Source organism: Puccinia triticina, chromosome 12A (genome assembly GCF_026914185.1).
Source record: "Puccinia triticina chromosome 12A, complete sequence".
In the NCBI taxonomy this organism is placed as follows: domain Eukaryota; kingdom Fungi; phylum Basidiomycota; class Pucciniomycetes; order Pucciniales; family Pucciniaceae; genus Puccinia; species Puccinia triticina.
This window is the reverse complement of record NC_070569.1, coordinates 5,044,525-5,071,764: the sequence shown is the minus strand read 5'-3', so window position 1 is coordinate 5,071,764 and position 27,240 is coordinate 5,044,525. Positions and strand designations below refer to the sequence as shown.

The 27,240-nt window shown below is 45.9% G+C and overlaps 3 protein-coding genes across 3 annotated transcripts; all 3 read right to left on the bottom strand.

Annotated features, from left to right (window-relative positions):
- Window positions 1-445: 445 nt before the first annotated feature.
- On the bottom strand, window positions 446-2,303 carry PtA15_12A492 (uncharacterized protein; the record flags this gene model as incomplete). Its single annotated transcript, XM_053162106.1, has 4 exons — window positions 446-524; window positions 634-1,049; window positions 1,153-1,293; window positions 1,416-2,303. 4 exons carry the CDS (start codon window positions 2,301-2,303, stop codon window positions 446-448), a joined length of 1,524 nt encoding a protein of 507 aa, XP_053026057.1.
- Window positions 2,304-20,137: 17,834 nt separating this feature from the next.
- PtA15_12A491 (uncharacterized protein) lies at window positions 20,138-22,046 on the bottom strand (the record flags this gene model as incomplete). Its single annotated transcript, XM_053162105.1, has 7 exons — window positions 20,138-20,267; window positions 20,368-20,535; window positions 20,622-20,808; window positions 20,889-20,960; window positions 21,031-21,103; window positions 21,215-21,787; window positions 21,891-22,046. The coding sequence occupies 7 exons, from the start codon at window positions 22,044-22,046 to the stop codon at window positions 20,138-20,140; spliced, it is 1,359 nt and encodes a 452-aa protein (XP_053026056.1).
- Window positions 22,047-23,444: 1,398 nt separating this feature from the next.
- PtA15_12A490 (uncharacterized protein) lies at window positions 23,445-27,240 on the bottom strand (the record flags this gene model as incomplete). Its single annotated transcript, XM_053162104.1, has 2 exons — window positions 23,445-24,065; window positions 24,169-27,240. 2 exons carry the CDS (start codon window positions 27,238-27,240, stop codon window positions 23,445-23,447), a joined length of 3,693 nt encoding a protein of 1,230 aa, XP_053026055.1.

Here is a 27,240-nt window from a genome sequence, read left to right as displayed (position 1 = left end):
CACATCTTCTAGGTAGTAATAAGTAGAACAAAAGATTGAGTAATCTCGAAATAAACGTTGATCAATATGAATGAAGATATAGCCATGTGCCATGAACTCATCAAACCCAAAAAGAAGAAAAATGAGTGTTTTTTGTTTTGCAGTTTTGTGGGCAAAAAGCTAAGAAATATTCAATGGGAAACTAATATAAGAAAAGACAAATGATGGAAGAACATAGGAATCGACCTTTGGGTAAGTTTGGAAAACAAAACGGCCAAGAAATAACTACGAGTAAGCTTTAAGCTATGGTTGTTTTTACCGTGTGCCCAAAGCACTATTTCTCTAAGCGTCATACATCGACGGCGAACAATAATAATGATCATAATACTGCGAATGACAGGAAACGAGAAAAATGCAGATAACGAGTTGATCATGTGGATTTAGTTCGAATGCCATAACAAAATGATCACAAAGAATTGTCGGAATAAGACGCTCGGGTTAGGATTGGCAAAAAGTTTCCTATAATCGTTGAAGGGCAATCAAATCTTGAAAACCGGTGTTTGCAAGCAGAAAACAATGACAGGTTTGAATTAATGATCAAGTCTTGAAGTTAAACGCATTGGCTCTCTTGTGGTGAAGACATGAATTACTCACAGATCTTTTCGCACTTTGAAACAAAAACTACAACCAATGGATTCTTGACCACACGCTTTGCGGATTCCAAACCACTTGATAGTTTCCTTACATTCGCTTTCAGTTTGACTTTGATCACTAGTCTTGCTTTGGGAAAACGACGCAGTCAAGTCCGGGCGATCATTGGGAAAAGAGCCTCGGTTCGAATGTTGATCGGAGGCTTGTGATAACGAGATGAGGGGAATCGCAGATAGAGACGGGGATGATGACATTGAGGAGGAAGAGGCTGACGAGGCAGATCGTTGGGGCAAATTTCGGGATGAAGTCTTTGAGCCTTGAGACCGAGGGCGCAGTGGATGACGATGTGATTCCTGATCAGGAAATATGCTGGACTCGACCAATTCTAGGTATTCCTCCAGGCTTTCTGGTTCAAACACCTGTCAAAAGTACGCAAAAGCAGGTTTTTTTCCACAACTTCAGCTCGAGAGGGATGCGCAGTCATCGTGGAATAACTCCCGGATGGAAACAGGAATTGCTTACAGTTTCGATGTGTTTTCCAACCAAATCCTCTCGGCTCCATTCGGTCAACATGCAAAATTCATCCCCAACTTTTAAAATTTCACCAGAAGTACTCCAAATCATAGTTGGAGTCCCGCTGAGAGATATCACTCGCTCTAACTCCTGATCCAGGCAGCCGATGGATGGCCAAAAGATGAATCGTAGGTAGGACGCACAAACAAAGCAGGTCAGCTCTAGGCTTCTAATTTGTGTTATTTGCTTCCGTCAGAGCAAAGCAAACATACCATCAATGATCGGTCGAGATTTCTCTTGAGCATCCATTCATCGTCAGCAGTGATGTTCATGGTGAGCTTCCGGATTTCCACAAGTCGATTGATTCGAGTAACCCATTCCTGCATCCTTTGTCTACTTGCACTCGGTTGGTCGATTTGTGTGACATTTTCTTGGAGGTTAATTAAGCTATCAAGAGCGGTAGAACTGCTTGAGCTGACCCCACTTTCGAATCGAGCCAGCCATTCTTCAAGGCCGCCAAGCGCCCAAGTTTGTGCGGAAGTACTGACTGAACCAATTGCCTCGCACCCAGCTAAGACCGGGGTTTCGGCACTAGGATATTGGGAAATGCCGACATTTTCGAGCAAGTCTAGGTCGGCCCAGGAGATACTCAGGCGGCAGTCATGATCATCTGTTGCGACCTTAACCTTTTTGCAACCTTCGACTTCCAAGGGCTCCTCAGAAGTTCGTTTGATGGGCGGGTGCGGTCGAACTAGCAATGCGTCATCATAGTCACTGAGATACTTGGCTTTCTTTCGAACCCCATCCGCACAGGTTTTCGATAGTCCACGCTTTGTGCACCTCAGACATGGCCGGCCATCATCACACGTCAAATGTGCCTTCTGGCAATGCCCACATGCTCGGCTTGCTTTTTTTCTTCGCGCCGGGGGTGGATTGGGCTTGCAAGTTATAGTTTGAGGTTTCAAATTCCATGAATCGGCACTGGTATGAGTCGTGGCTGGGCTAGATCCACACGAGGAGGATGACGATGACGAAGCACAAGAGGAACGTTCAGTGTTGGTTAAAATTTGTGGCAATAATCTATTCGTCGAGAGAAGCGAAGGATTGAGATGATGGTATTGATGCGGTTGAATGCTAGCAGTCGAAACTTCAGCAACCATCTCGGAATGTCAAGTGCTATCGGACATCAGTCAATCACGTCGGAAAATGCAATAAAAGGGAAGCAAAGGACGGAGTCAGCTGGATGTCGGTGCACTGGATTTCGCCATAAAGAAAAGGGAAAAGGATGAAGTCTTCGATGAGGCGAAAAAAAAAAAGAAAACTCTTGTGAGATGATACAGAAAGAGATGCGTAGTATACATCTTGCTAGCCGGAGTGAATATACATAAATAGATGGCGCCGAGATTGATTTGATTGCTGAACAACGCAATGACGGACTCCAATTAATCGGCGTTTCGGTTGCGTTTTAATATCACAGGTAAGGACGGCCTCAACAAGATGGAATGACGAAGAGCGGGATGGTGAAATCCCAAGGAGGATTACTTGGGTAAAGAAATCGGATGTGATGTCAACGCGGTGAATGAATTGGGGCTGAACTGCTCCGTTGTCAGCACCGCGAAATCCCAAACGCAAGAGGATCTTGATATATAAAAGTACTCTTGCGGCCAGATCTGACCAGTTGCTGTAGGCACCGTCAATATGCTGACTTTCGTGTTTGGGTGAGTAAAGCGGGGTTTAAAACCCATAGAAGCAACAAATCCGCATCATGGACAGTTGAGACTGGGGAATGAGACACAAAACAGATGGGGCTTTGCCACCGCGTGAGCTGGGGGGAGGGTTGAACGTGGCATAAGCGTCAACGGGCGTTGCGAACTGTGCGGGTTCGTTTTGGTTGGGGTGATGGGTACGGTAGATGATGCGGACGTCACCTGGACGGTGGTTTGACCGAGAAGAAAGTTCAACTGTCAATCCAAGTCGCTGATAACAAAATGCACCAGAATGCACCATCAAGGCAAATTTATGTGGTGTTGGCGGATTACATAATATGGATAGACCACGTGAAAACAGAGAGTAATATGGGTGCCGATGTGATCACAAGCAGACGACTGATGAGAAGCTGGTGCACCTACACTCTAAAATATCACTGGCCGGAATGAAATGAAAAGTATGACTCCTGACTCCTGAGCAGATATTCTCCAGGTATGGGATGAGAAGAGCCGAGTCGAGAGACAAGGCGCGAAAGCAGAGGCTCAAAATGTGGGTATGCTGAGGGATGCCAAGAATGGATGGGCATGGAGAGCAATCAGTGCTTTTGAGGAAACCGGCAGAGAGGTCAAGACAACGAGCAGGATCTGGCAGGATCGATCTGTCAGTCAAAAGTTGAAGTGCAGAATTTGAACAGCAATCAAGTACAAGATGCGTGATCACTGCTATCGGAGTCGGGGTATGCATATATCTTGTTTGCGGGGTGCTGGGCGGAATCGATCTGCTTTGCCCGGCTCATCATGGGTTTGTTCGTCACCAGAGTATATGACTTGGTAAAACAACGCGATGTGAGTGCAGATGGTAATTGTATCAAGTGTGGCTCAACTCGCATGTAAGCCGGTTCGAACTCAGCGTGAGTTCGTAGCCCATTGAATACATAAAACAGCTCAAGAGGAGTTAAAAAAAACTGTGGAAGCTGAAGGATGGACAAGAGGTTGGAGAATTCAAAGAAGAGACGAAGGAGTAGAAAAATGCAAAGATCATCCCACACTTACCAGCTTACCAGAGCTGACGTATTGAACTCTCAACCAGAAGAAAGAACAAATAATAGGTGGTTCGGCAAGGACACGTCCCGTTGGGCTGGGTCCAATACAACTAGGATCCAGATAAAAAGAAGCAGGAGCAAGTCGCAATGAAGAAGTCAGTATCAAATAAATAGCGTGTCTGGAATGGAAATGCCATGGGCGGAGTTTGGGGTTGTTTTACAGACATTTCAAGCACAGTATGTGGAGCGCTGCAGGTAACGGAGGACTGGCTTGGCGGAGGAGAGACAAATTCTGAGAAGAGGGATAAATGAGACACTATAGCCGGTTGTGTGACGTAACCAGAAGGAAGGGTGGATTAGATCGATTTCGAGGAACAGGCAAGATGGCGACTCATTTTAATACGAATGGTCTGAGTTAACCTTCAAGTAGCAGGAGAAGTAATGATCACTAGTGCGCCGTTTCTGAAGCTGAGAGATGTTTCAGGTTGAAGGGCAGTTTATTTATACACGTATCTTTCGACTCCAGACCCAAAGGAAGAGGAGGGGGAGAGAGGATACGAGATCTGACCTGACTTGTATTCTCTCTCCCCTTCTCCTCATGTTTCTATCCAGTGTGAATTGGTGGAGTGTGGGAGGTAAATATTAAACGGACGCCTCAGCTCGGAGCTTGACAATCGTTTGAGCAGATAATATTTAAATAAAGCTTCATATTATCCTTCCGAGGTCAAACTGGCAGTGAGAAGTGTCCATCTACTCCGACTGGGGCAGTGCACAATGAGAGATAAATAGATCTTAGAACTGAAAAGGTCAAGTGAATTTGGCTCGGCTTGTTGAACCGCCGGAGACAGTTCATTATCATTTTTCCAAATGGTGTGAATGAGAATCAAAACACGTCGACGGGCACGCCCTCTCCTCGGTTGGGTATCAATCCACGTACACCACAAGAGAGAACTGGAGGAAAGGAGGTCATCAAGTAGCGAGGTTCATTTAACTCGTCGACCGCAAGGCAGGGGGAGTTTTCAACACGAGCTCGTCCAGCAGAGACTTTCTCTGCCTTTTTCCGATTGTGAGTATCATCAACTGGGATGCTTGAACCGGAAATATTGGAAAGGATGAAGAGCTGGGAGAGCAGTGGTATTAAATGAATAGGAAAACCGAGCACGGCCATAAACTTACCCTTGACCACGTGAAGTCGACCGCAAAGGATGTGACGAGTTCCAAAGGAATTGATGTGAACAATTTGATCAGAAAGGATTGATCACGGTGGAGTTGAGCATGCTCTACTGCAATGAGAAGGATTTATAGACCAGCAGTGATGTTGGTATCTAGATATGTAAGGTGTAGGTCGATTGCCTATGCAGAGGAAGAGAAGCGGCAAGCCGGATATAAAAATGAATAAGAGCAACTGCGAAGGAGTGACGTAGTACTGCTGCTGCTGGTGAGCGCTGATGGGAATCGATACAAGCTAAGGGATGGACTGTTGCTTGTTTTGATTGTTTTGCTTTGGAATCGTGTTTCTCATTTGAATTTCAGTCCACCTTCTTTCCCCTCTGTCTATAAGCGTCCTAGCAGTGCTTGCCTTAGGGTCTTCTCACAGGCATATGGCCCTTTCCATTTCTCCTTGGATACGTCGTGTTACAACAAGCCCCAGGATTGTAGATCGATGTCACACTTGTCCCACACACGCAAATTTGTCATGTTTATGTAAATTGTAAGCAGCACAGCCAAGCCTCCCCTGCTAATCAACCCCTCGATGAGGTTATGAACGTGATCCAGAGCCATCCAGGCCAAAAGAATTATCCATCCGCTTGGCAAGATGCAACAGGAATCAAATACACCAGTTTCGGAAGAGAATAGCAATTTTATTGGCCGATCGGCCCATACAATCGCTTTATCTCCAGCATGTATTGTCACCTTTTAGCTGGCCTTGTACTGCCGAGTGTTCCACTCCCTGATAAAAGTTGCAGGAGCAATGCGCCTGCGCCTGGGATTGATGTCGATGAACTTCTCATGTGACATATCTCTAGCCTTGCGTTTCCTCTTGAACGTCATTGAACAAAAATACAAAGAAGTTTGAAGCACGTTCTTAAATCATTATCTTTCGGACTCTCCACCACAGTATGTATTGTATCTGGGGGTCTGACTGCGTTTGAAACCACTTCAGCAAGAGCCAGGGCGTTGAGATATCGATTTAGGTAAATATACAAACACATACCGGTTTGAGGAGCCGGAGCTCGATTTTATATTTATGTAGGTCTCCTTACGCCTGGTTATGTTGTCGGGACTCGTTGAGACCTGGCATACATGCGGGATTGAAGAGACAAGTCGCAGTCAGCCCCCCGAACCGGGCTGGTTGCCCTGTGTCAAGATAAGCATAGGGTGCGATGCTATTCGAGGGATTTAAAACACGTATCCGTCCATAATGTAACTCAAGACTCCCTGCCCTGGGCAGCCCTGATGACCTGGAAATGTCATCCAATCAAATGATAGATGATGGACATAGAGATATCCACTGCGCTCTGAATTGAACAAAGTCTGATACCTGAGAGACTCTTACCGAGGCCAGCACTTTACTTTGTACCGTAAACCTGCCATAAACGACTTGTACAGATCAAGTTGTCAGAACCACCTGTCACAGTGATTTGGTCGATGGCAATGGCACGAGAGACTGAGAAGAGGTTTGGAGTTAGTGAGTCTAACACCACTTTCATTTTACCGATTTTCTCATTCAAACCAACAAAAGCTGTAGAGGTGGAGAGGAAACTATGGTGCCCCTGGCCCCTCACGACTTGCACCTCCTATAAAAGCTTCAAAACACAGCACGATTCTTAACAAAACAACTGCCTCCATATGACATGTGACATGGTATCCGCTTTTGAAAATGGGTCTTTGACGCGGTGCTTCAGAAACATTGCTCACAGAAACTCACAGGTCGGTAGGAAGATCGCGTACGAGCGATGAGCGCCGAGCAGAGGAAACGGGGAGCGAGGGACCCGATGGGTAGTCATGGGCCTCGGAAGATGCCAAAGGGCTCACCCTCAAGAGCTTGCCCTTGTGATTATTCACAAACAAAGAAAAGGATTAACATCAATTCCGGTTAGGTGTAGATGGCATCCAATTCAAAAATTAAACAATCCGGCGGCAGTGATGATTATAAACCCTGAAACTAATCACAGCATTAATTCAAGGCAACTCAATCCACCGGCAAGATGGGAAATGCTGACTTGATTAGATTAGATACAATGTCGCTTGCACATAAATAAATATATCATTTTGGTCAAGAAGCTGCCAGACCTAGATCTCCATGTGTTGGTCTTTAACACGTGGCTCTGGCCATGAACCGGTTAAGGGGTATCAGATTTTTGGGAACTGACATTATGACGACAAAGAACAGAAATAAATTTGGCACTAATTATGAGACAAGCGCCTTGAGTGAGATTATTAGAGCAACAATGTATAAGCCGCTAAGCTGCCTTTAGCGCAGCGCAGAGATTTTTGAATCTTACGACCGCTGTACTGGATGATGTATCCTCCAGTTCGCAGGGCTACTCGGTTTTTGGGTTCCCTGAAAAATCAGCAAGCGCGTAGCATTCGTGAATCGGTGCTTTTCAGCGGTAGCGCAGGGGAATTTAGCCTAATCGGCTGGTAGCTCGGCGGTCCAAAACCGCTTTTCCACATTCCACGGGGGAAAAAAAGAAACAGAAGAGGAGGAGTCTATGATAGAAATCAAGCAGGATAATAAAAGATGCAGATGGGAAGGAGAAGGGAAAGAGGAATAAATGTCCGCTATCCGCGGGTTCAGGTGATGGCGCACATGACATAGCGGTAATGCATCAACTCTTCGCTACTGTTGCGGGCCATCACCGGAAGATTCTAACTGAGATGAAAGGAGGTCTGAGAACCAACTCTGCTCACCAACCACTGCCATGCAAAGTGCAGCCGTCGCACACACCCGCTACACGTCTGCTATCCACCACTTATGCAGCGGATGTTCGCCATCGCTGAACATGTTTTGAGCAAAGGTGGGCATTATTGTCGCCGCGCTACCGCTAATTGCCCGTGGGACATAGCGGCAATTTGATTCTCTTACTTTTGGCAAGTGGCGCAGCGGATTGTTGCCATATCTATTGCTTTTGGGTCTGCGTACCTAAAGTAGCTGCAATGCATGCAATCAGGATTCAGTAATTCAGACATCTACATTTGTCTTACTAAGTCTCAATAGTATGATAATATACCTCTTATGCTGGGATGGTTCACATTTGAGGGTGAGAGCTGCTGGTTGCTTGCACTGAACTGCTTGCTGGTTTTGGAAATTACTTAACTCTCCAGCAAAATTGGCTGACAGACTGAGGCTTGTAAGTGAAAACCTTAATTGGATGACTTCCCTTCAAGTCTTGGAGCCTCCCAGATCTCAATTTACACACCCAAACTCTTAATTTTCAGTGAAATGTGTGAGATTTCTCACCAAGGCAAAAGGCTTAGCGCTCATAAATTGAGAGAGCGGCCCGAAGCTGAATCAGCTGCGGAACTTGGTAAGCAAAGCGAACCATCTTCCGCAGTCCAAAACAGCCGCGAGGCGTCGTAAAACTGACACATCAAATTTGATGTATGCAGGTCCGACACCAGCGAGCAACAAAATCAGGCTCGTGGTTAATCCCGGCTCTCAGCAACTAAGAGCTAGAATATCAGTCGACACCAAAAGTGAGCGACTGACATCTCGAAACTCTGAAAGCGACATGGTAAGCTAATGCCTCTTCCATGAAAATCTCAAATCCCCTAGACATTGTCGAGGAGGACAAGACCGACCGCACCGCCTACTACCAAAGAGAAGTAGAGAGAAACGGTGAGTGGTCGTGTCCCAAGCTGGCAAAAAGAAACAAAGAAGCTAATGAGTAATGCTCCGCTCAGACAAGACAGCATCGCTACTCCGCCGTTTCGCCTAGAACAACCAAGTGGACCCTAAGGGCCAGAAACCCGAATTGGGTAAGGACAATTAAGTCTTGAGGAATGATGAGAGAAGAATAGATGAACTAACGGTACTCGCTGCCTAGACCGACGCAGGTTAAACATTAGAACAGCCGTCCATCTACTCATCCCATCCTTATCAGCTTCACGCTAAGAGAGCGGCCTAATTGCCTGCTCTTAGGTAAATCTTCACCCTCATTTATTCTACCTAATTATGATCAAGTTGTAATTAGAAACTGTTACTAAGGAATAAAATTCTCTTAGTTGTCTGAATTACTTCAGATTTACAGTCTTGAAGCTCGAACAGCACCTCTATTTCGATCGACTAGGAGCAGGTCAACAAAATGGCCGATTCCAATAATGAATCTAGCGAATCCAGCATCGGGGCAAACCCACCATGAAGGTTCCAAAGTTCACCGGCGAGAACTTCGAGATCTGGGAAAAGAAGATCCGCATGGTTCTTGCAGAATTGAATCTGGAGCACTTCATTGATGAGCCACCATTACCCGACATGACTCAAAGGAACAAGACCAAGGCGCAAAAGGCCGCCAATCTGCTATGCTCCAACCTCACCGACGGAGTTTTCAATACTATAGTCAAGAAAAACAACTCGAAGAACCCCTACGAGTTGTGGCAGATGTTCAAGTCAGTGTATGCCTCTGACTCGATCCTAGCGAGTTACAAAGTCTGGGCGAAGTGGGAAGATACCCAGTTTAACGACGATATGGCGGCCTACATCATTGGCATAGAAGAATGCCTAGCAAAGTTCAAATCTTTATCCATGGTCGTCCCGGATTTTGTCATCTGCTGTAGCATAAGAAGCAGAATAACCAAGAAACGGCCTTTTCTGATGCAGAGTCTGTTTGGTGATTTAAACTTGTTGGGCAAGCCTAAGTTCGTCATTAACCGTCTGCGCGAGGTGGGTCGTTTCGAAAAGTCAAACAAACGAAAAGCTCAGGAAACCAACTCAGGGAGTGGCACCACAACAGCACTGGCCACGGACGCGTCCAACAAACGGAAGAAAGCTTACAATCCAATCAGATGCCACGACCATAAGCACAATCCTGCGGCAAAGCATTCAGAGAAAGACTGCTGGACACTCCACCCCTCGAAGTTCCAGGAAGCGATGGAGAAGAAAAAGGATCAGAAAGAGAAGGAAAAGGGATCAACCTACCACACTACTGCCTCTCACCAAGAATCACCGCCGGAATCCAACATAAGACCCTCGTTCAGCTACCTGTCAAACTCAATTCCTAAACAACACCTCACGACGATTCTTGATTCCGGCGCTAGCAATCATATGCTAACTGCGCTCGGTTACTTCAAACAGACGAGCTCAGTTAACATTGACATTGCAACAGGAAGCGGTCCTGGTGACCTTGTAGCAACGGCTTGTGGCGATGCAACTCTTCCGCTAGCCAACAGTGGAACCCTCACGCTGAAAGACGCTCTTTATGTCCCAAAGTTAACACGTAACCTAGTGTCATTCGTCCAGCTGATGAAAACCAAAGCCATCATTCAGCAAGGTGCGGACGGCTTCGCAGTCAAGATCAACAACGGCGAGCCATTTGGTGTCGACATTAGCAACGACTTGCTTGAGATAAAGGGTGTTCTCGACCCTGAAAACTTGGTAGTCGGACTCTTGACCGAGGCGGCCACACCACTGTCCGACTTTGTGAGGTGGCACAACCGACTTGGACACGCCAGTTCAGCAAGGATCGCAGCAGCAGTTCCCTTGCAGCTCAACCTGGAGAAAACCCATGCTTGCAACGCTTGCATGCAAGGCAAGGCGGTCCGAATCCCGTGCACCAGCCACTTCAAGCCCTCAAGTGCCCCGCTGGAAATTATCCACGGCGACCTTGTCGGACCAATCTCACCCCCCACCAACGGAAACGCTAGGTATTTTCTGACCCTAGTGGATCAACACACCGGTTACAAACATACCGCGATACTCAAGGAAAAGAATCAAGCCGTGGAAGCCATTGACAACTTCCGGCGACTCTTTGAGAAACAGACCGGCCATCTAATGAAAAAGCTGGTCACCGACGGCGGCGGAGAGTTCTGCAACAGAACTTTAGGCGAACTCCTCAAAGACAACGGCATCCAGCATAACGTGGCGCCGCCCTACACTCCGCAAAACAACGGCCTGGCGGAGAGAGCGAATCGTACAGTGATTGAGATGACCCAATGCTTGCTTATGCAGGCAAACTTGGCGCCACAATGGTGGGGAGAGGCCGTGCGCACGGCGACAGCAACAACGAACTGCTTATCCTCCCTGTCAAAGAGCAAGAAAAGCCCGGTCGAGCTTCTCTTCAGAACGACTCCTAACATGAATTTTTTCAGGCCCTTTGGATGCAGGGTGTGGGTGGTGAAACCTAAACAACAACGAACGGAAAAATTTAGCTCAATCTCATGGGAAGGGGTCTTGGTCGGCTATGAGAATGATTACTCCTCCTACAAAATATGTAGAATAGAAGACAAACAGGTCTTTACCGTCAAGCAGGCGCATTTCGATGAAGCTACATTCCCAGCGTGCGGCTCTGTTTGAGGAGGCAACCTTCTAAGCAGCGCGGAAAAACTGCCTAACTTCACCGCTGAAGCAGTTTTGCCATTTGAGGAAGAAGACATTGAGCCAGAACCTCCTGCAAGCAAACCTCAAGCCAATGACACCCTGGAAGAGCAACAAATGAGCGAGATAGTCCAAAAAACTGCGGGCAACACATTCCCCTGAGCGCGCAGACGCGCCACCGTCCTCGCCGGAGGCTGACATCCAACCTCAACTGCCTAAAGTCATCATTGGCGGCATTGACCAGAGGAACATCGTCAGCGGAAAGCGGGAGAGGAAGCAAGCCTACACTGTCACGGTATCCATCAAGCCAAAGAATCACAAACAAGCAATGACCGGTCCCAAAAGTCACCAATGGGAAGCGGCTGAAAAGAAGGAAATCGATAACATGAACAAGCACGGCGTCTGGATAGTCCGCGTGCAAGTTGAATTGGACAACCCCATTCCAGCAACGTGGGCGTATCAAAAGAAATTGGGTTCTGAGAATCAAGTGATTGAATTCAAAGCGCGCATTTGCGCGCAAGGATTCAAACAGACCCACGGACTCAATTTTGAATCAGGCTGCTTCTGTCGTTTGCCATCAACCATGGTCTTCAAATCCACCAGCTAGACATTCGCAGCGCCTTTCTAACCTGTCCCCTTGAGGACAAGGTCACGCTCTTGCCGCCACCTGGACTCGAATGCCCGCCTAACTCAGTACTGGAGCTTAAAAAGGCAATATAAGGGCTTAGGCAAGCTCCACTGGTGTGGTACAAACGGCTCTCCTCCTATTTATTCACTCTTGGCTTTAAAGCAGCTCTGTCGGATCCGTGTGTATTCTGGCGTACATCAGCGGCAGACAAGCCGGCCACGTGGATATTTGCGCACATTGACGACCTGGTGATAATTAGTGACAAAACCAAAGTCTTCAAGGCTGAAATGGAAGCCAAGTTTGAGATAAAATACATGGGCCAAGCACAGTTTCTCTTGGGCATGAACATTGAGCGGTTTCGAGACGGCCTGCAAGTGAACCAAACCCAGTACATTGATTGCAAACTCGAAGAATTTGGCTTTCAAAACTTGCACCCTGCATCCTGTCCGTTAAATCCTCAAGAGCACCTCAAGAAAGCAACAGCAGGAGAAATCAAGGCGTTTGAGGACACCAGGATCAACTACCGGGCACTAGTCGGATCTCTAAACTACCTGAGCATCCTGACTCAACCGGACATTGTGTATGCAGTGAGTACGCTATTGCAGTATCTAGAACGTCCCGGAATCAAACATTTCCATTCAGCTGTTCAAGCTTTCCAATACCTGAAGGGAACGAGGCAAATTGGCCTGACCTGCATCAAGCAGCAACTGGCCGGTTTTCAGGCCTTTGTGGACTCGGACTGGGGCAACTGCCCGGATACCAGAAGATCAACTTCCGGCTTTGTTGTGCAAGCAGGCAGCCATCTCATCAACTGGAAATCCTCAAAACAGCCCACCGTGTCTCTCTCGACGACGGAAGCTGAATACAACGCATTCTCAGACTTGGGCAGGGATTTAGCTTGAGTGGCCAATCTAGTGGGAGAGACGGCAATACATCCAAGAATCTCGGCAATTCGGGTCTACATTGACAACAGAGGCGCACTGGATCTTGCAAAAAGCGAGACATCACAGAACAGCTTCAGAACTAAACACATGTCAATACGTCTACATTTCGTTCGAGAGCTCATAGCGGTTGGCTTAATTCTTGCCTTGTACGTGAAGACAACTGAGAACGTTGCCGATTTCCTCACTAAACCGACAGGAAGAACTGTCATTTGCAAATCTCTTGCTCGCCTATCCGTCATACCGGTTCCTGGGCCTGCTTCACATCTTTCAACTCGAAGCACGGGAGGCTGTGAGATTTCTCACCAAGGCAAAAGGCTTAGCGCTCATAAATTGAGAGAGCGGCCCGGAGCTGAATCAGCTGCGGAACTTGGTAAGCAAAGCGAACCATCTTCCGCAGTCCAAAACAGCCGCGAGGCGTCGTAAAACTGACACATCAAATTTGATGTATGCAGGTCCGACACCAGCGAGCAACAAAATCAGGCTCGTGGTTAATCCCGGCTCTCAGCAACTAAGAGCTAGAATATCAGTCGACACCAAAAGTGAGCGACTGACATCTCGAAACTCTGAAAGCGACATGGTAAGCTAATGCCTCTTCCATGAAAATCTCAAATCCCCTAGACATTGTCGAGGAGGACAAGACCAACCGCACCGCCTACTACCAAAGAGAAGTAGAGAGAAACGGTGAGTGGTCGTGTCCCAAGCTGGCAAAAAGAAACAAAGAAGCTAATGAGTAATGCTCCGCTCAGACAAGACAGCATCGCTACTCCGCCGTTTCGCCTAGAACAACCAAGTGGACCCTAAGGGCCAGAAACCCGAATTGGGTAAGGACAATTAAGTCTTGAGGAATGATGAGAGAAGAATAGATTAACTAACGGTACTTGCTGCCTAGACCAACGCAGGTTAAACATTAGAACAGCCGTCCATCTACTCATCCCATCCTTATCAGCTTCACGCTAAGAGAGCGGCCTAATTGCCTGCTCTTAGGTAAATCTTCACCCTCATTTATTCTACCTAATTATGATCAAGTTGTAATTAGAAACTGTTACTAAGGAATAAAATTCTCTTAGTCGTCTGAATTCTTTCAAAATGGAAGTGTTTTCCTAAGACACTCATTGCTTTCATTTCCACTATTTGGGGTTTTGGCTATTCTAAGCTGTATTGTGCTCAGGGTATGATGGCATGTCCCACAAGATTTCCCAACCCCAGATTTCAAGTTCCACTCAAAATTCAATGATAGGAAGTGTGATACTTACTCTGAACCATATAGCAGCCACCAATTTCCCAATCTTGTTATATCCTCAGATCTGATTCATAATTTTCCTGCCCTCTGTGAAAATTCCTGACCTTTCCATCCAATCTGCCAGCCCTTTTGAAGCTTTGAAATATTATCAATCCTCTTTCTGAACCCCAAACCACCACCAATGAGTCAGAGGTGGAGATGATCTTTGAAATGTTGAAGAGCTGCTGTAAACTGAGGGTGTGTACGGCCATACATTTTGGGTTTTTTTGGAATGGATTCCTGCTTGAATCAAAAAAGCACTTTGCCACTAGATTACTTCCTGTCAGCATTTAGAGAGCTCTAGATGCCCCTCTAACTCCTAAATTAAGACACCTACCAAAACAATGAACAGCAAAAATGAAAGCAACAAACTAATAGTAAAGTCTGAGGAAAAAATTCTCCTTTATGCTGAAAATTAAGTGTTCGGTTGTGTAAATTGAGGTCTGGGAGGCTCCCAGACTTGAAAAGAATTCATCCATTTATTTTTGTATCCTTGAGAAATAGGTTCACCTGAATTGGTGTACCATAGGAACCAGTTTCTTGTACATACACATTACTCCTAGTCCCTCCTCACACCTCGCAGAAACCTGACTACTCCACTTGATTAACCAAACTTGGTCATCAAGTGGAGCATACCCTTTAATCAATGACTGGGATGAGTGTTCATCAATTGGAGCCTGGAGGGTTTACTCCACCCAATTGAAAGATTTCAGACAACTAAGAGATTTTATTTCTTAATTAGAATTTGTAAATCTCATTACAACTTATTCTGAGTGAGGGAATGAAATTGTGTTGAGGATTTACCTAAGAGCAGGCAATAGGCTGCTCTCTTAGTGTGAAGTTGACAAAAAGGGAATATATTGACATGCGCCGTATCAGCTCATCTATTCTCCTCTGCTATGCTTCAAGACTCAGGAGTCCTTACCCAATTTGGGTATCTGGCCCTTGGGGTCCACTGAGTTGTGCTAGGCAAAATGACTGAGTAACGACGCTACTTTATCTAAGTAGAGCATTTCTCATTAACCTTTTTGTTTCTTTTCTGCCAGTCTGGAACGCGGCCACTCACCGTGTTTCTCTACTTCTCTTTGATAGTAGACGGTGTGGTCGGTCTTGTCCTCTTTGACAATGTCTGGAGGGTTTGGGGGTTTTTATCAAGGAGGCATTAGCTTTTCCATTTTGCGTTCAGAGTTTGAATTGTCAGTCACTCACCTTTGGTGTTGACTGATATTCTAGCTCTTAATTGCTGGGAGCCGGGGTTATCCACAAGCCTGATTTTGTTGCTTGCTGGTGTCGGACCTGCATAAATCAAATTTGATGTGTCAGTTTTACGACGCCTTGCGGCTGGTTTGGACTGCGGAAGATGGCTTGCTTTGCTTACCAAGTTCCGCAGCTGATTCAGCTCCAGGCTGCTCTCTCAATTTTATGAGTGCTAAGCCTTTTGCCTTGGTGAGAAATCTCACACCAATGGCTGGGATGAGCGGTCATTGAGTGGAGGGTATGACCAGTCATCCCGGTCATTGAGTGGAGTGTATGTTGAGTTGTCTGTTAGCCTGCTACCATGATGTATCACCACAGTATGGAGGGCTGTTGGATTGACCCATGAGCACTACCAACCAACCACCAAGCTGGCAGCCACAAGTGTCTCTAGCCTATTTGGTAAAGGCAGCACTCTACTATGTGTCTCAGCATAGCTGAGGTCGTAGTTTGCCTCTCACCAGACACATTTTCATTTGACAGTCTCTACAGTGTTTAACTGGAATTGATGGCCAGGGTGAGTCACCCAATAGCCGGGATGAGATCTCATTGAGTGGAGGGTATGACAAGTCATCTTGCTCATGCAGTGGAGTGCAAGGTGAAACAGTTTCTCAAAGCTGGAGAAACATGGGTACACCTGTTTCTGGAAAAAATTGTTTTTTGATGAAAATAAATTCTGGAATCTACCCAGAATTTGTTTGCTGTTGTACACAATTCTGATTCAAAATAGATTCTCCCAACAAAAAAGTTGTTTTGATTGCTATAGCACCCTGAGAATCTTGAAAATGTGTTTACAAATTTGTGCAACAAACTGTGTGTTTTACACAGCCTCACAGAACAGGCTGGATCCCAGCCTTTCAACAAAATACAGAGAAGAAGATTCCCCTTCCAATAAAAGAGGTCATAGTATACAACACAATTCTGCCCTGTGTGAAAATTTTTTTTTAGACTTGCACTGTTCTGTTTCCTTGTTTCTGATAGGCCTTGAATTCTGCTCATCAATTTAAACTGAGATGATTTTTGAATCAAAATGTTAGTGGGGTTCACTTTGCCCCAAAACCAATAGACTTTCCTGTATTGTTTGACTGCTTATGCTCACTTACTGCATAAATTAAGATTTGAAAAGATCTGTGAATAAGCAGGCACTTTGGCAACAACTCAACTGTAAAGCCTTTTCTGAAAACCTTATGAGCTCTCCTGGGAAATGTGGACTCACCTGCTGGTTTGTTTTGCTTATGCAAGACAGTTGTGTCAAGCTGCATGAGTAGTCCTTGAATTTTATTGAGCCTCTGTTAAAGTGCTGTTGCAGCCTATTATGTATCAGAGTGGTGGCGCATCGGCCCCTCAATACATAAATCCAAAAAAAAAATTGTGGCATATCCATGTGCCATTACACAAAACAAAGATTCCTGTGTAACAGAGCGGGCACACATTACAATACTGTTACAGTTTACAGCAATAAATTAAGATATGTTACAAACTGCTACAACTAAATTTATCATAATAGTTGAATCATTGATTTTAACATGGAATATGCAGGTAAAAAGAGGGAAAGAATTGCCTTTTTATGCATCAAAGTTGGGGTTCTCCAATTTAAAACATGCAAACTTTTCATATCACAGTATCGTGTCATAAAAATCTTCTTCACAGCAAAATATGCATATCAAAATTTAAATCAGAAGATATTCAACATTCAATGCAGAGAAGTTTTAATTTTTTTTCCATGAAATATATCAATATAAGAAAAACTCTAGAAACTGCTAGCAGTTGAAATGAATAAACTCAAGTTTGGGGGATACTGTCATGAGCTGTAGCATGGGATCCACAGAGCAGGTTCTCATGTACATAGCTATCACTTACATGTCATGGGCCACACACTCATGGTTTGAGAGGCTGAAGATCCAAGCTCTGTCCTAATCCTGCAATCTACCATATTGGATCCAAAAGCCCTAGAACCTCAGACCTCAGACTCTCTCCACAGATACTCAAGCCTTTCCCAAAGGTTATTTCAACCAAGAATAGAGATGGAAAACAGGTAATTGCTGCTGGTTACCCACTACCCATCTTACTGTACAGGTACCGTCCAGTGGGTGCCAGCCTCCAGGTGCAGGTGCGGGTGTCCAGTCTGAGTGAAATTTGAGGCAGTGTTGTGAGCTGTAGCACAGACTCCACAGTGCATCTCATATGTACATAACTTACATGTACATGTCAAAAACTACATGTCAAAAACCACACTCTCAATATTTGAGAGGCTGGAGATCCAAGCTCCTTCCTCATCCTGCAGCCTACCATATGAGGATCCTGAACCCCAGAACCCCAGACCTCAGACTCTCTCTTTCTCTCCACAGATGAGAAAATAACATATTTCAGGATCTATATCACGGAGACAAAGAGACTGAACTGTAAGAACAGCAGAATTCAAACAAAACACATCCAAAACCCTGAAAATACCAACTCCAACTACAAAAACTTGTCTCTCCCTGCTCTGCACTTCAGCATCTCTAAAATCACAACTCTGCCCCCAAAACCTTGCTTATCCCTACCCAACACTCCCTCATCTCCAATTCCATTATCCCTACTCCAATACCATCTCCTAAACCTTGAATATCCCCACTCCTCAATCCCAAACCATCCACAATGGACGCAGCTGAAGCAGCAGGAATCCAAAAGAAACTAGCCAAAATGGAAAGACAGTTGGATACGGAACAAACCCTCCACCTCCAAGCCAAATCCTGCCTAATGGAGACTCTTGTGGGCCCCAACCCAGCAGACACAGCTCCAGCTGTGAAGAAAAAGGGACCACTGATAAATACAGTGGAACAACTTGCAGAAAGACAATGAATGTGGAGCAGTTGGCGGACCTGATGGCAGAGCACGTCTGGAAACTCCATGGAACTCCAAATAATACTGTCTCCAGCCATGGCAGGGTTTTCATCCCACAGATCACCAATGAACTGGAAAACTGCCTGGGCATCCGGCTCCACCCAAGAACTGACAGAAAGTTGTAAATTGCCAACAAGGCAGTGGAGCAGTTCCTCTGCCACTTTGTGTGTTACCACCAGAAAGAATGGGAAAAACTCCTTCTGAATCTTGGTACTTGAGCAAGTGTTTTTTTTCTGGGCTTCAAGCATCTCCAGACATCTATAAACATACACATAAAATTGTTAATTGTGTTCATAAGTTGCTTAGTGCAACTGTGAGTCTAACACTGCTTGAATATGAAGTGGCTTGTGGAGTTTTGTGGAATTTTTGTGGGTGGCAGAATTTTTATGAACCATGGGCTAGAAAGATTGGGCACACAATAAGCTATTTCATCCAATCAAAGCTTGGGGGGAAGGAACTGAGTTCCAAAAATTTATTTCACCAGAATACAAAATCTAGGTTACATAAGAGGGGGAAATAGGGCACAAGTCCCTCCTGTTAGGGGATGTCAGAAGTTTGCTTTGCAATTTTTCACTCTGCAGCAGCAAGTACTTTACCAATTTTTCAAGCCCCTGAAGTCCTCCGATTCCAAATATTTTCTGGGTAATTTAGGACATTGATTGAGAAGAGTCACTCAGGATTTGGGCTTCATCCTTCCCTGCCAGATATCACTAGATTTCACGAACTTCTTCCTTTTTTGGACTGATACTATTGTGTTTGATCAGTGAATATTGCTAACCTCCCTCTACATAATCAGTGAAATTAAATACTTTGAAGCAATATTTTTGTAATGGGGAACCCTTTGGAGTCCTTCCCTTGGTGTTGTCACAGGGGCACAGAAAATGAAGGCTTTAGCGCCTAGAGGTTTCTAGTTCCAATGTTGGCTGGATTTCTTCAAATCTAGCACATTAGAGAGATGAATGGGGGCCTGAATTGCTGTAAGTATCACTCAGAATTAAACAAGATAGAGGAAAGGATATAAAAAGAATATAACTTACCTAGCTCAGGAGAGAGATGAATGGGGGCTGGAATCTCTCTGTCTAGGAACAGAAAAGGGAAAGATTGGGATTAATCAAATACATACTCATGACCATCACAGGATTATGTAATCGTGTGATTGTCTTTGTGAAACCCTACAAGGAGGAGGAGGGGGGTGGGGGGACCTCACAAGGACTTGAAGCAACAATCAGGGACTGTACCTTGGGGTATGGAAATTCAATTTTGCCAAATTTATTTCTCTAAATCTTTCTTAGAACTGAAACTCAACATCATCAAAAGGCATTCCAGTCTTGAGCCCAAAAGTGAAGAATTTCAAAACTTGAGCCCTCCTATTTTCAATTTTTGTGTAGAGGACAAGAAAAGTAGAAATTTTGCAAATATGAAGCCCATGATACAGGCCCTCAAATTCATGAATTGCTCTAAGGCCCCAGAAATGCTCTGAGAGTCCACCCAAGCCTACAACAATTATGATTCTTTTCTAGTTTTCCATGCAAGACCAAGATTTTGATCAATTCTCGCACTGCTGGAGAGCTATTCAAGTATGCATAATAATTTCCAAGTATGTAGAAGAGAAAATGGAAAATTGCGACTGCGTATGTACAAGACTCACACGTACCCAAAATATTGGGTTGATCAGAGCAATAAGTGAAAGCATTCTGAATGCAAAGAATGTAAATATGGTGGGTCAGAGCTTTGGCTTGATTGCGAAGCTATTATTGGAGTAATCGTATTCGGACGGATGCTGCCAGCCGCTTAAATGGGCCAAGTCAACTCGATCTATAGGCGCAGTCGAAGCCACTTGGTCGGGGCGCCACCTGCAAGTCACCACAGTCAAGGTCAGCATACGGGCAAACATGAAAAAACATTTGCTAGTTTTGAAAATTCTTGATACTGAGATGAATGGTAATCGCTTACCGCCAAGCTTCCCGAAGTGGGGGGCTTAGGCATCCCTCTAAGCAATCGGCGACATACTTTCCTAAATTAGGTAGGTTTTTGAAAGCGTGACCGCTACCGGCAGTTGCTAGGAATAGAGTTTTTGGGGAAGAGGGATGGGGGCTGATGATCCAACCGTAGTCGAATGATCTGACAGATAAGACCAAGAGGTCAATGGAAATGACTCTCAGCGTCTCGCAAGAAGATAATAGCGATGCTTGTCAGAGACGGCTTACTCAGTGTCCCAACACATGGCTGTTTTATCAAAAGACCGACGAGAAAACTGTGGCAGACAATAGTCGATAAACCTTCGTACCTCCGACACATCTTCATCAGGCAAAGTGTCTGTTTCATGGTAGGCTGCATCTCGAGGCAGAGAGACCGGCTGGGGACGGCCAAGAATATTTTGTTTCCACGGATGACCTATGTACAGAGCATGGAAATGTTTGTGTGGAGGGCTGTGTCAGCATGTTGACGCTGAACCCTTAGCGGAACCAACTTGCCTACGTGCAGATCACAGATTTTGATGTGCCCATTTTGGTCCGGGGGGAACGCATATCCCAGGCCTTCTACCACTACGTAATCAGTTGGGAGATGTTAGAATCAAGTATCGAGAGAATTGGATGCTACGTCCAACACACGAACAGATCACGGGCATGTTTTGATATTTCTTGAGCTCTGGGGGAGTGAGAGCGATGTGAGCAGTGCTGTATGCAACCTGTTCGTCATGAGTTTTGAATGTGATGACATATTTACAAGGAGAATTGGGTTAGTAAGTGTAATTCTTGGACCAAGATTTTTGAGCATGTCTTAATTCTTCTGAACGCACGGCCGTCACTTGCCCTTCCATGTCAATCAAGCTTTCCGTATATGCACCAACACACATCACAATTTTGTCGGCGTCAAATATTGACCCGTCTTCCATCAATAAGCCGGTGACTTCGTTCGACTGGTGTGCATTTTGATTCCTGATGAGAGACTTGACAGTACCCTTTGGACCGACGACGAACCGAACTCCGCGTGCTTGACATTCACGACCAACGACCTCGAGAGCTCGCGCGGCATCTACCCATCCTGCGTTACCATCGAATATCCCACGAAATCCGGGAGCATGGCTGAAGAAATCAGAAAATTTGTTCTGTAATGCGGAGGTATCTGGAAGCGGCATGACTTCGTCAGTGCGGCCGTGGAGACGATGTGTGTGTATCATAGCGTCAAAGGCTCCAGCGGCGCTTATTGAATTGCTCGAAGTACCAAGGTCTGTACTTGTTGGTGGAGCGGTGGTCCCTAAGACCCAACCCGTTCGGTGGAAGATGCCTTTGAAGATGGGTTGCTTCCACAGCTGGATAGCTTCCTCGGCCAACTTCACATACAGTGGATCACCGTACGTTGTCCTGACAATCTATATCCGGCAGAAATTTAAAAGAGATGCTTGATGTTAGCACAGTGGATTGACATCTCAAGCAATTGATCACTGGTGATTCGAGAGTGTATAAATTACTAACCTTGTTCCGGTCAAATCCCGCTGAGGACTTGCTGGGGAACATCCAGCGATCAACACAAATGATGTTGGTGTAGCCTCGCTTTGATAAATGCCAGGCTGTCGAGAGACCGAACGTTCCACATCCTCCGACAATAATTATTCGTTGAGAAAGATCCATGTCTCTGCGTTATGTGGCTTCGGGTGGAAAGTTCTGCGGATACGATGTGATCTGGGGTAGCTTCTTCTGGAGTGGAGTAGAGTGGAGTGCACAATGATCAATGCAAATTTCTGAACGGAAACGGGACAGAACGGGACCCAGCCGGACCCTTTGCGTAAATCTTGCCAGAGTCCGCCGGCAGACAAATGTTTGGCGAGGGATTTCTATGCGCGAAACCAAACAAGGGTGTTTCACTCCGCATACATAAATACGTACATATTTACAGACATATGTACAAACATTCACACATATTTACATTAATCCATATATTTATGTTGTATGTACGGGTAACGGGGCTTTGCGGAGCGTCGGGGTTGAGATGCCGGCTGATGCCGGTCAAATCGGTGTATTTAGAGCGGCTCCAGCGAGGAGTGCTATGGATTATGTACATACACATGTATACAGTTTCATGACTTCCCAATTTAAAATATGTACTGACTTCAAGGCAAGGAGAGGATCATTGTACAGTGCCCCCCACGACTTCTCAACTACCCCGCACCTGCAAAAAAAAATTGAACTTTGAACAATGTGTTCAAAGTCACCAGACATGTATCACATGTAAACTATACATTTTTGAGCCCTACAGGCGTAGGAGAACTCAAAAATATAACTCTGAAGTCTGTGCAATGCCTCAAAAAAAAGTTTCATTTTTTTCAGATGCAAAATTTGGAACAGCTGGTTTCAAGACCATAGTATGTGGTAACAGACATGTACTATGGACTTATAGAATATTTATTATGTATTTAGAGACTAGAGACTAAATTATCTATGTACATACATACTACAGGTGTAGGTATTTATGTAAATATGTACCTCCTTAGTTATTGATGATTGCCATATCCATCAGTACACTCTTTGGAATGTGGCAATGTGAAGAATATTTCTTCATTATTCTCTTGGCAGTGGGTCCAGTGAGATTCCAATGACTTTGGACTATTATCATGCATATTACCAGGTCTGGTTGGTGAAATGTGACATTTGCATCAAAAAATGGGCCAAAAAGAGCCCAGCATCAGCCCACTTTTGAAAGAATTTTTGGAAAAAAAATCTTCAAAACTTGGAACACCCCTGTAGGGGTAGTTGAGAAGTCATGGGGGGCACTGTAGACTTGGGGGGAAGTTCAACTTTGGCCACCTTTAACCAGAAAAGTGGAAGGTATGAAGCAGAAGAAGTTGCTTGTGATTTTTAAGAAAGAGATATGAACAGTTGAGTCGAATCATTGATCTTGCGAAAAGGAGAAGGATTAAACAAAAGGGTTGATCATCAAAATATACGTATTAAAACAAACAAATCAACCAGCAACAACGAAAGCATTCAATTTTGGATTATCTTATACCCAAACTGTACGAATAGCCCTATTCAGAGACGATCAAGGGGATGATGGACTGACTGAGAAGCATCAAATGCTTTCCAGGCAGACATGTCGGGGTCATCGTCCCAGTTTTTGTTGGTATGATTGAGGGAGACTCGACGAGACTGGCGGGAAAGGCGAGGATGACAAGACGAAGACAGAGAGGAAGGCGGCATTTTCTGAGGCATAGGAACACGACGGTAGAGTGGCTGAGTGTCCTTCGGAGGCAGATGTGAGGTGGGCTGTTTGGTAGGCATAGGAGCGGCGCGTTGGCGCAACTCATGCTCGATCCAAGCTTGCTCTTCTTGCTGCTGGGCCCGGTGCCAATGTTTGCGAATCTCGTCGCGGTCCTGGCTGGATTGCGCTGCGAGCCACTCGAGCTGGGTACTGCGGTGCTTTAATGCTGTGTGGGACTTAGCCAGGCAGGCAGAATCGATCGCGGAAGAATCGGGGACCTCCAATGGCTTGCTCAACTCCCCAAGTCCCATCGGTGTGAGCTTGAGGAGCTTACTGATGTCTAGCGATTCACCGGGTGGTATCGGGTCTGGGTTAGACGGCGTAACGCATGATAAATCGACTTCCTTGCGCAATACGTGATCTACGTCCACCGCAGAAAACCAAGCGCAACTCTGTTCATGATATGGGAATGAGAATCAACATGTTGAGCAAATCTTAACCAGACAAATCATAAGCGCTCAAAGTTGGGGTAGGAGCAAGGTTTGTTTCTCTTACCTGAGGCAGGTCGTCCATCTCTAACTTGAACGCAAACTGGCACCTGGTCCAAAGGTTTGCGATCTGCAGAGCTAGTGCACATCGATACCGGTCCTCCCAAGCAGATAGATACCTAATCTCATCGTGTACAGAGATCATGTAACGTGCATTAATCCCATAGCGATCGATCAAATAATCCATAGCCACGATTAACATATGTAGATAGTCAACTCCACTACTTTGGACAGCCCAATTGACCCGACTGGTCATAAAATCAGGGCCTTCGCCGGCGCTAGGCAGGTGACACTTCCTCAAGGCTCTTGTGATCCCACAACTAAGTGCCGGGGTCTCGGGGTACTCAGCGAGGGCGATCTGTTCGAGCTTGTTAAACAAATAACTCTCGGTGCCTCCATACCAAAACTTTCGGTCAAACATGTCCGCTCGATAGTTCTTCACTCCTTTGGTGGAGGCATAGAGCTGCTTGGCAAGCTTGGTGGCATCTGTCTTCGAGGCGGTCGGGTCAGCCTTCATGAGCAGTTGGACTGCATGTGCAATTCCCGCACCATAAATTCTTGAGTAGTTGAACACCTTCGCATCGTTCCGGGAGATCCCAAGAATGCTGGCCGTTTTCGAATGAAGATCTGTCCCGGCTACTTTTGTTCCTTCTAGGGTCATCCATCCAATTGCCGTTGCACCGTGCATTCCAAACTGGGCATCGCCCATCACACTACTGATCCACAATTCTTCCGAATCCACGTCTGCGCCGACGATCGTATACCCAGGGGGTGCACGGACCATCGACTTCAGCTCAGTGCCGATCTTGTTTTTCTTAGCGTTCGCAGCTGCCAGCCAGGTTTTCTCGGTTGCACGGCGAGTAACGGTACCCATAACGGTCACTTGGGGCAAGATCATGCCTTGCTTGCGTCTAGACGGTTCCGGGTTGTCAGACATTTTCTCATGGAGACTTGATTCCCATATTACCATCTGGTCTTTGATACGCTGGGAGGCATTCAGCCAGTAGCTACATTGCATGCTCATTGATAAAGCTTGACGAGCGTTATCTGCCAAGGCCTGACTGTCAGCTTCTTTGAGAGTCACGTGTGCCGAGTCGGACAATAAGTTTGCAGAGGAGTGATCGATGCAAAGGGGATTGGCGCGGAGGATTTCGTTTTCGAACGCTTTATCGAAAGATTTGCTCAATGGACTTCCCACATTCTGACTATCTCCATCCGGATGAGGAACCTTGAAAAAGACGGCATCTTCCTGATTGCTAACGAATATTGGGTCACGCTCGAAATTAAAACTGAGTGGTGTTCGGGCCAGGTATGGGTCTTTGAGCTCGTTCAAAGGAATCCGAAACACCCATCCGTGCTGCTTCGAGCGATACAAGGGGAACCCGCAAAAGCTGAGCCGAAGCAACAGCGGAGTCATCTGGCTTTTGGTTGTTAATCCAATGTTTTCGATCCCGCGACGAGCCAGTAACCAGTACCATTGGGGCCAAACCTTATCTTCTTCCAGAAGTATCAGGCTTTTTGGTGTTTTTCGATTTTGATGTTGGCCAATGCTCGTAGCCGAATGCTCAGGAGGGTTATCTTCGACGTCCTTCAATCTCAAGTTACGCTCTTCCGTCACGGGTGTCCAGTCCAACTGACGTAGCCAGGGGTCAAGCTTCGCCCTTTGAGAATCTAAGGCTTTGGCTTCCTCGGCCAGTTTCACTAGCCGATCGTGAATCTCGTCATTAGAATCATTTGGTGCATCACGTGTTTTGGAAATCCGGCAGGCCATATGAGCTTCTGGGTAAGGAGAAGAAAGTATGCCTTGGTCAAACATTTTGGAGTTGTTACGCGAAAGGAGGGTCCTGACTCGTTTAGTTGATTGTCGTGTAGAACTAGGAAGCTTGAAGATACGCTCATTTTCAGACAGTTCGAAATATTCCGGAACGTCACGAGGATCGATTTCATCGGCTGGAATACGTGAGGGAGGGGCATCAGGATTTACAATCAAGCTAAACATCCAACCGAGTTTTCGGGACCACAGTACAGGGTGACCATTGAATTTAACTTTGAGGAGCAGAGAAGCTAAGGGAGATTCTGGGGCAATGAGAAAAGAGTCTCCCTGGGGCGAGCATGGTAGATTTGCGAACCAAGCTGGTATCAGTTTTCTTGTATCTTGAGAAGGTTTGCTGGGATTGTCGGGATCTCTCGAGTCAGAGCTAGAGGGTGTATCTTGCGCAGTCTGAAGACTGGTCCACCGTGCCTTCTTAGGCGTCCAGTCAAGCTGCTTAAGCCAATGATCATCTTCATAAATAGGTCGGCCTGTTTCGGGGTCCTTGACGAACATCAATTTCCGAGTTGCTTCGGCCAAACGAAGGAGACTGGCTTTGACCGTTGTTGACCTAGAGAGAAAAGCGGATTCTGAGCGTTCCAAATAGGTCTTCCAAGTCTCATCAACCGGCAAGAACGGGTTGCCCATGTGGAGCATCCCCGCAAAACTGACTGGATGTGGACATTGTTCCAAGAAAAGTGGCAGAAGCTTGCGATAAACAGAATGGGTTGCGCTCACATCCCGAGCGCAATATTCCAAGAGCTGTGGTATATGTCTCACAATCTGGGATTTGTCGTTCTCGAGAAATATGTTGCGAAGTGCTTTGTCGACTTTGATGCCGCAGTGAAGCTTGGCAACTTCTTCTAAGGAGTTCATCGAAGCCACATGCGTCCAAGAGGTATGGGTTGATGTGTCAGGGTCAGGCAGCCCAATATCAAGACCATCACTGTTGGAAGAGTCTTTTAGTTGATCATCTTCATCGAGTTTTTGCTGTGTTTTTCTTTTTGATGATATATATGCTGGTCGTTGAGGATTTGAGAGACCAAAGGTAGCGATATGGAGGCTCATGGTGTCCAGAAAGCGGGTGCGAGTACCTCTGAGCGAGTATTCTTGTTTGATACGGGCCCGATCGAACCCAATGTGGTGACCCACGATCAATCGGTGATTATCGGATGGCATTGGGATGAGGTGATCGGGTTGATCCATTTTTTCTGTCAGCCATGGTGACAACCAACTGTACCACGAGCTACTTGAGGCAGCGGTAGCCAT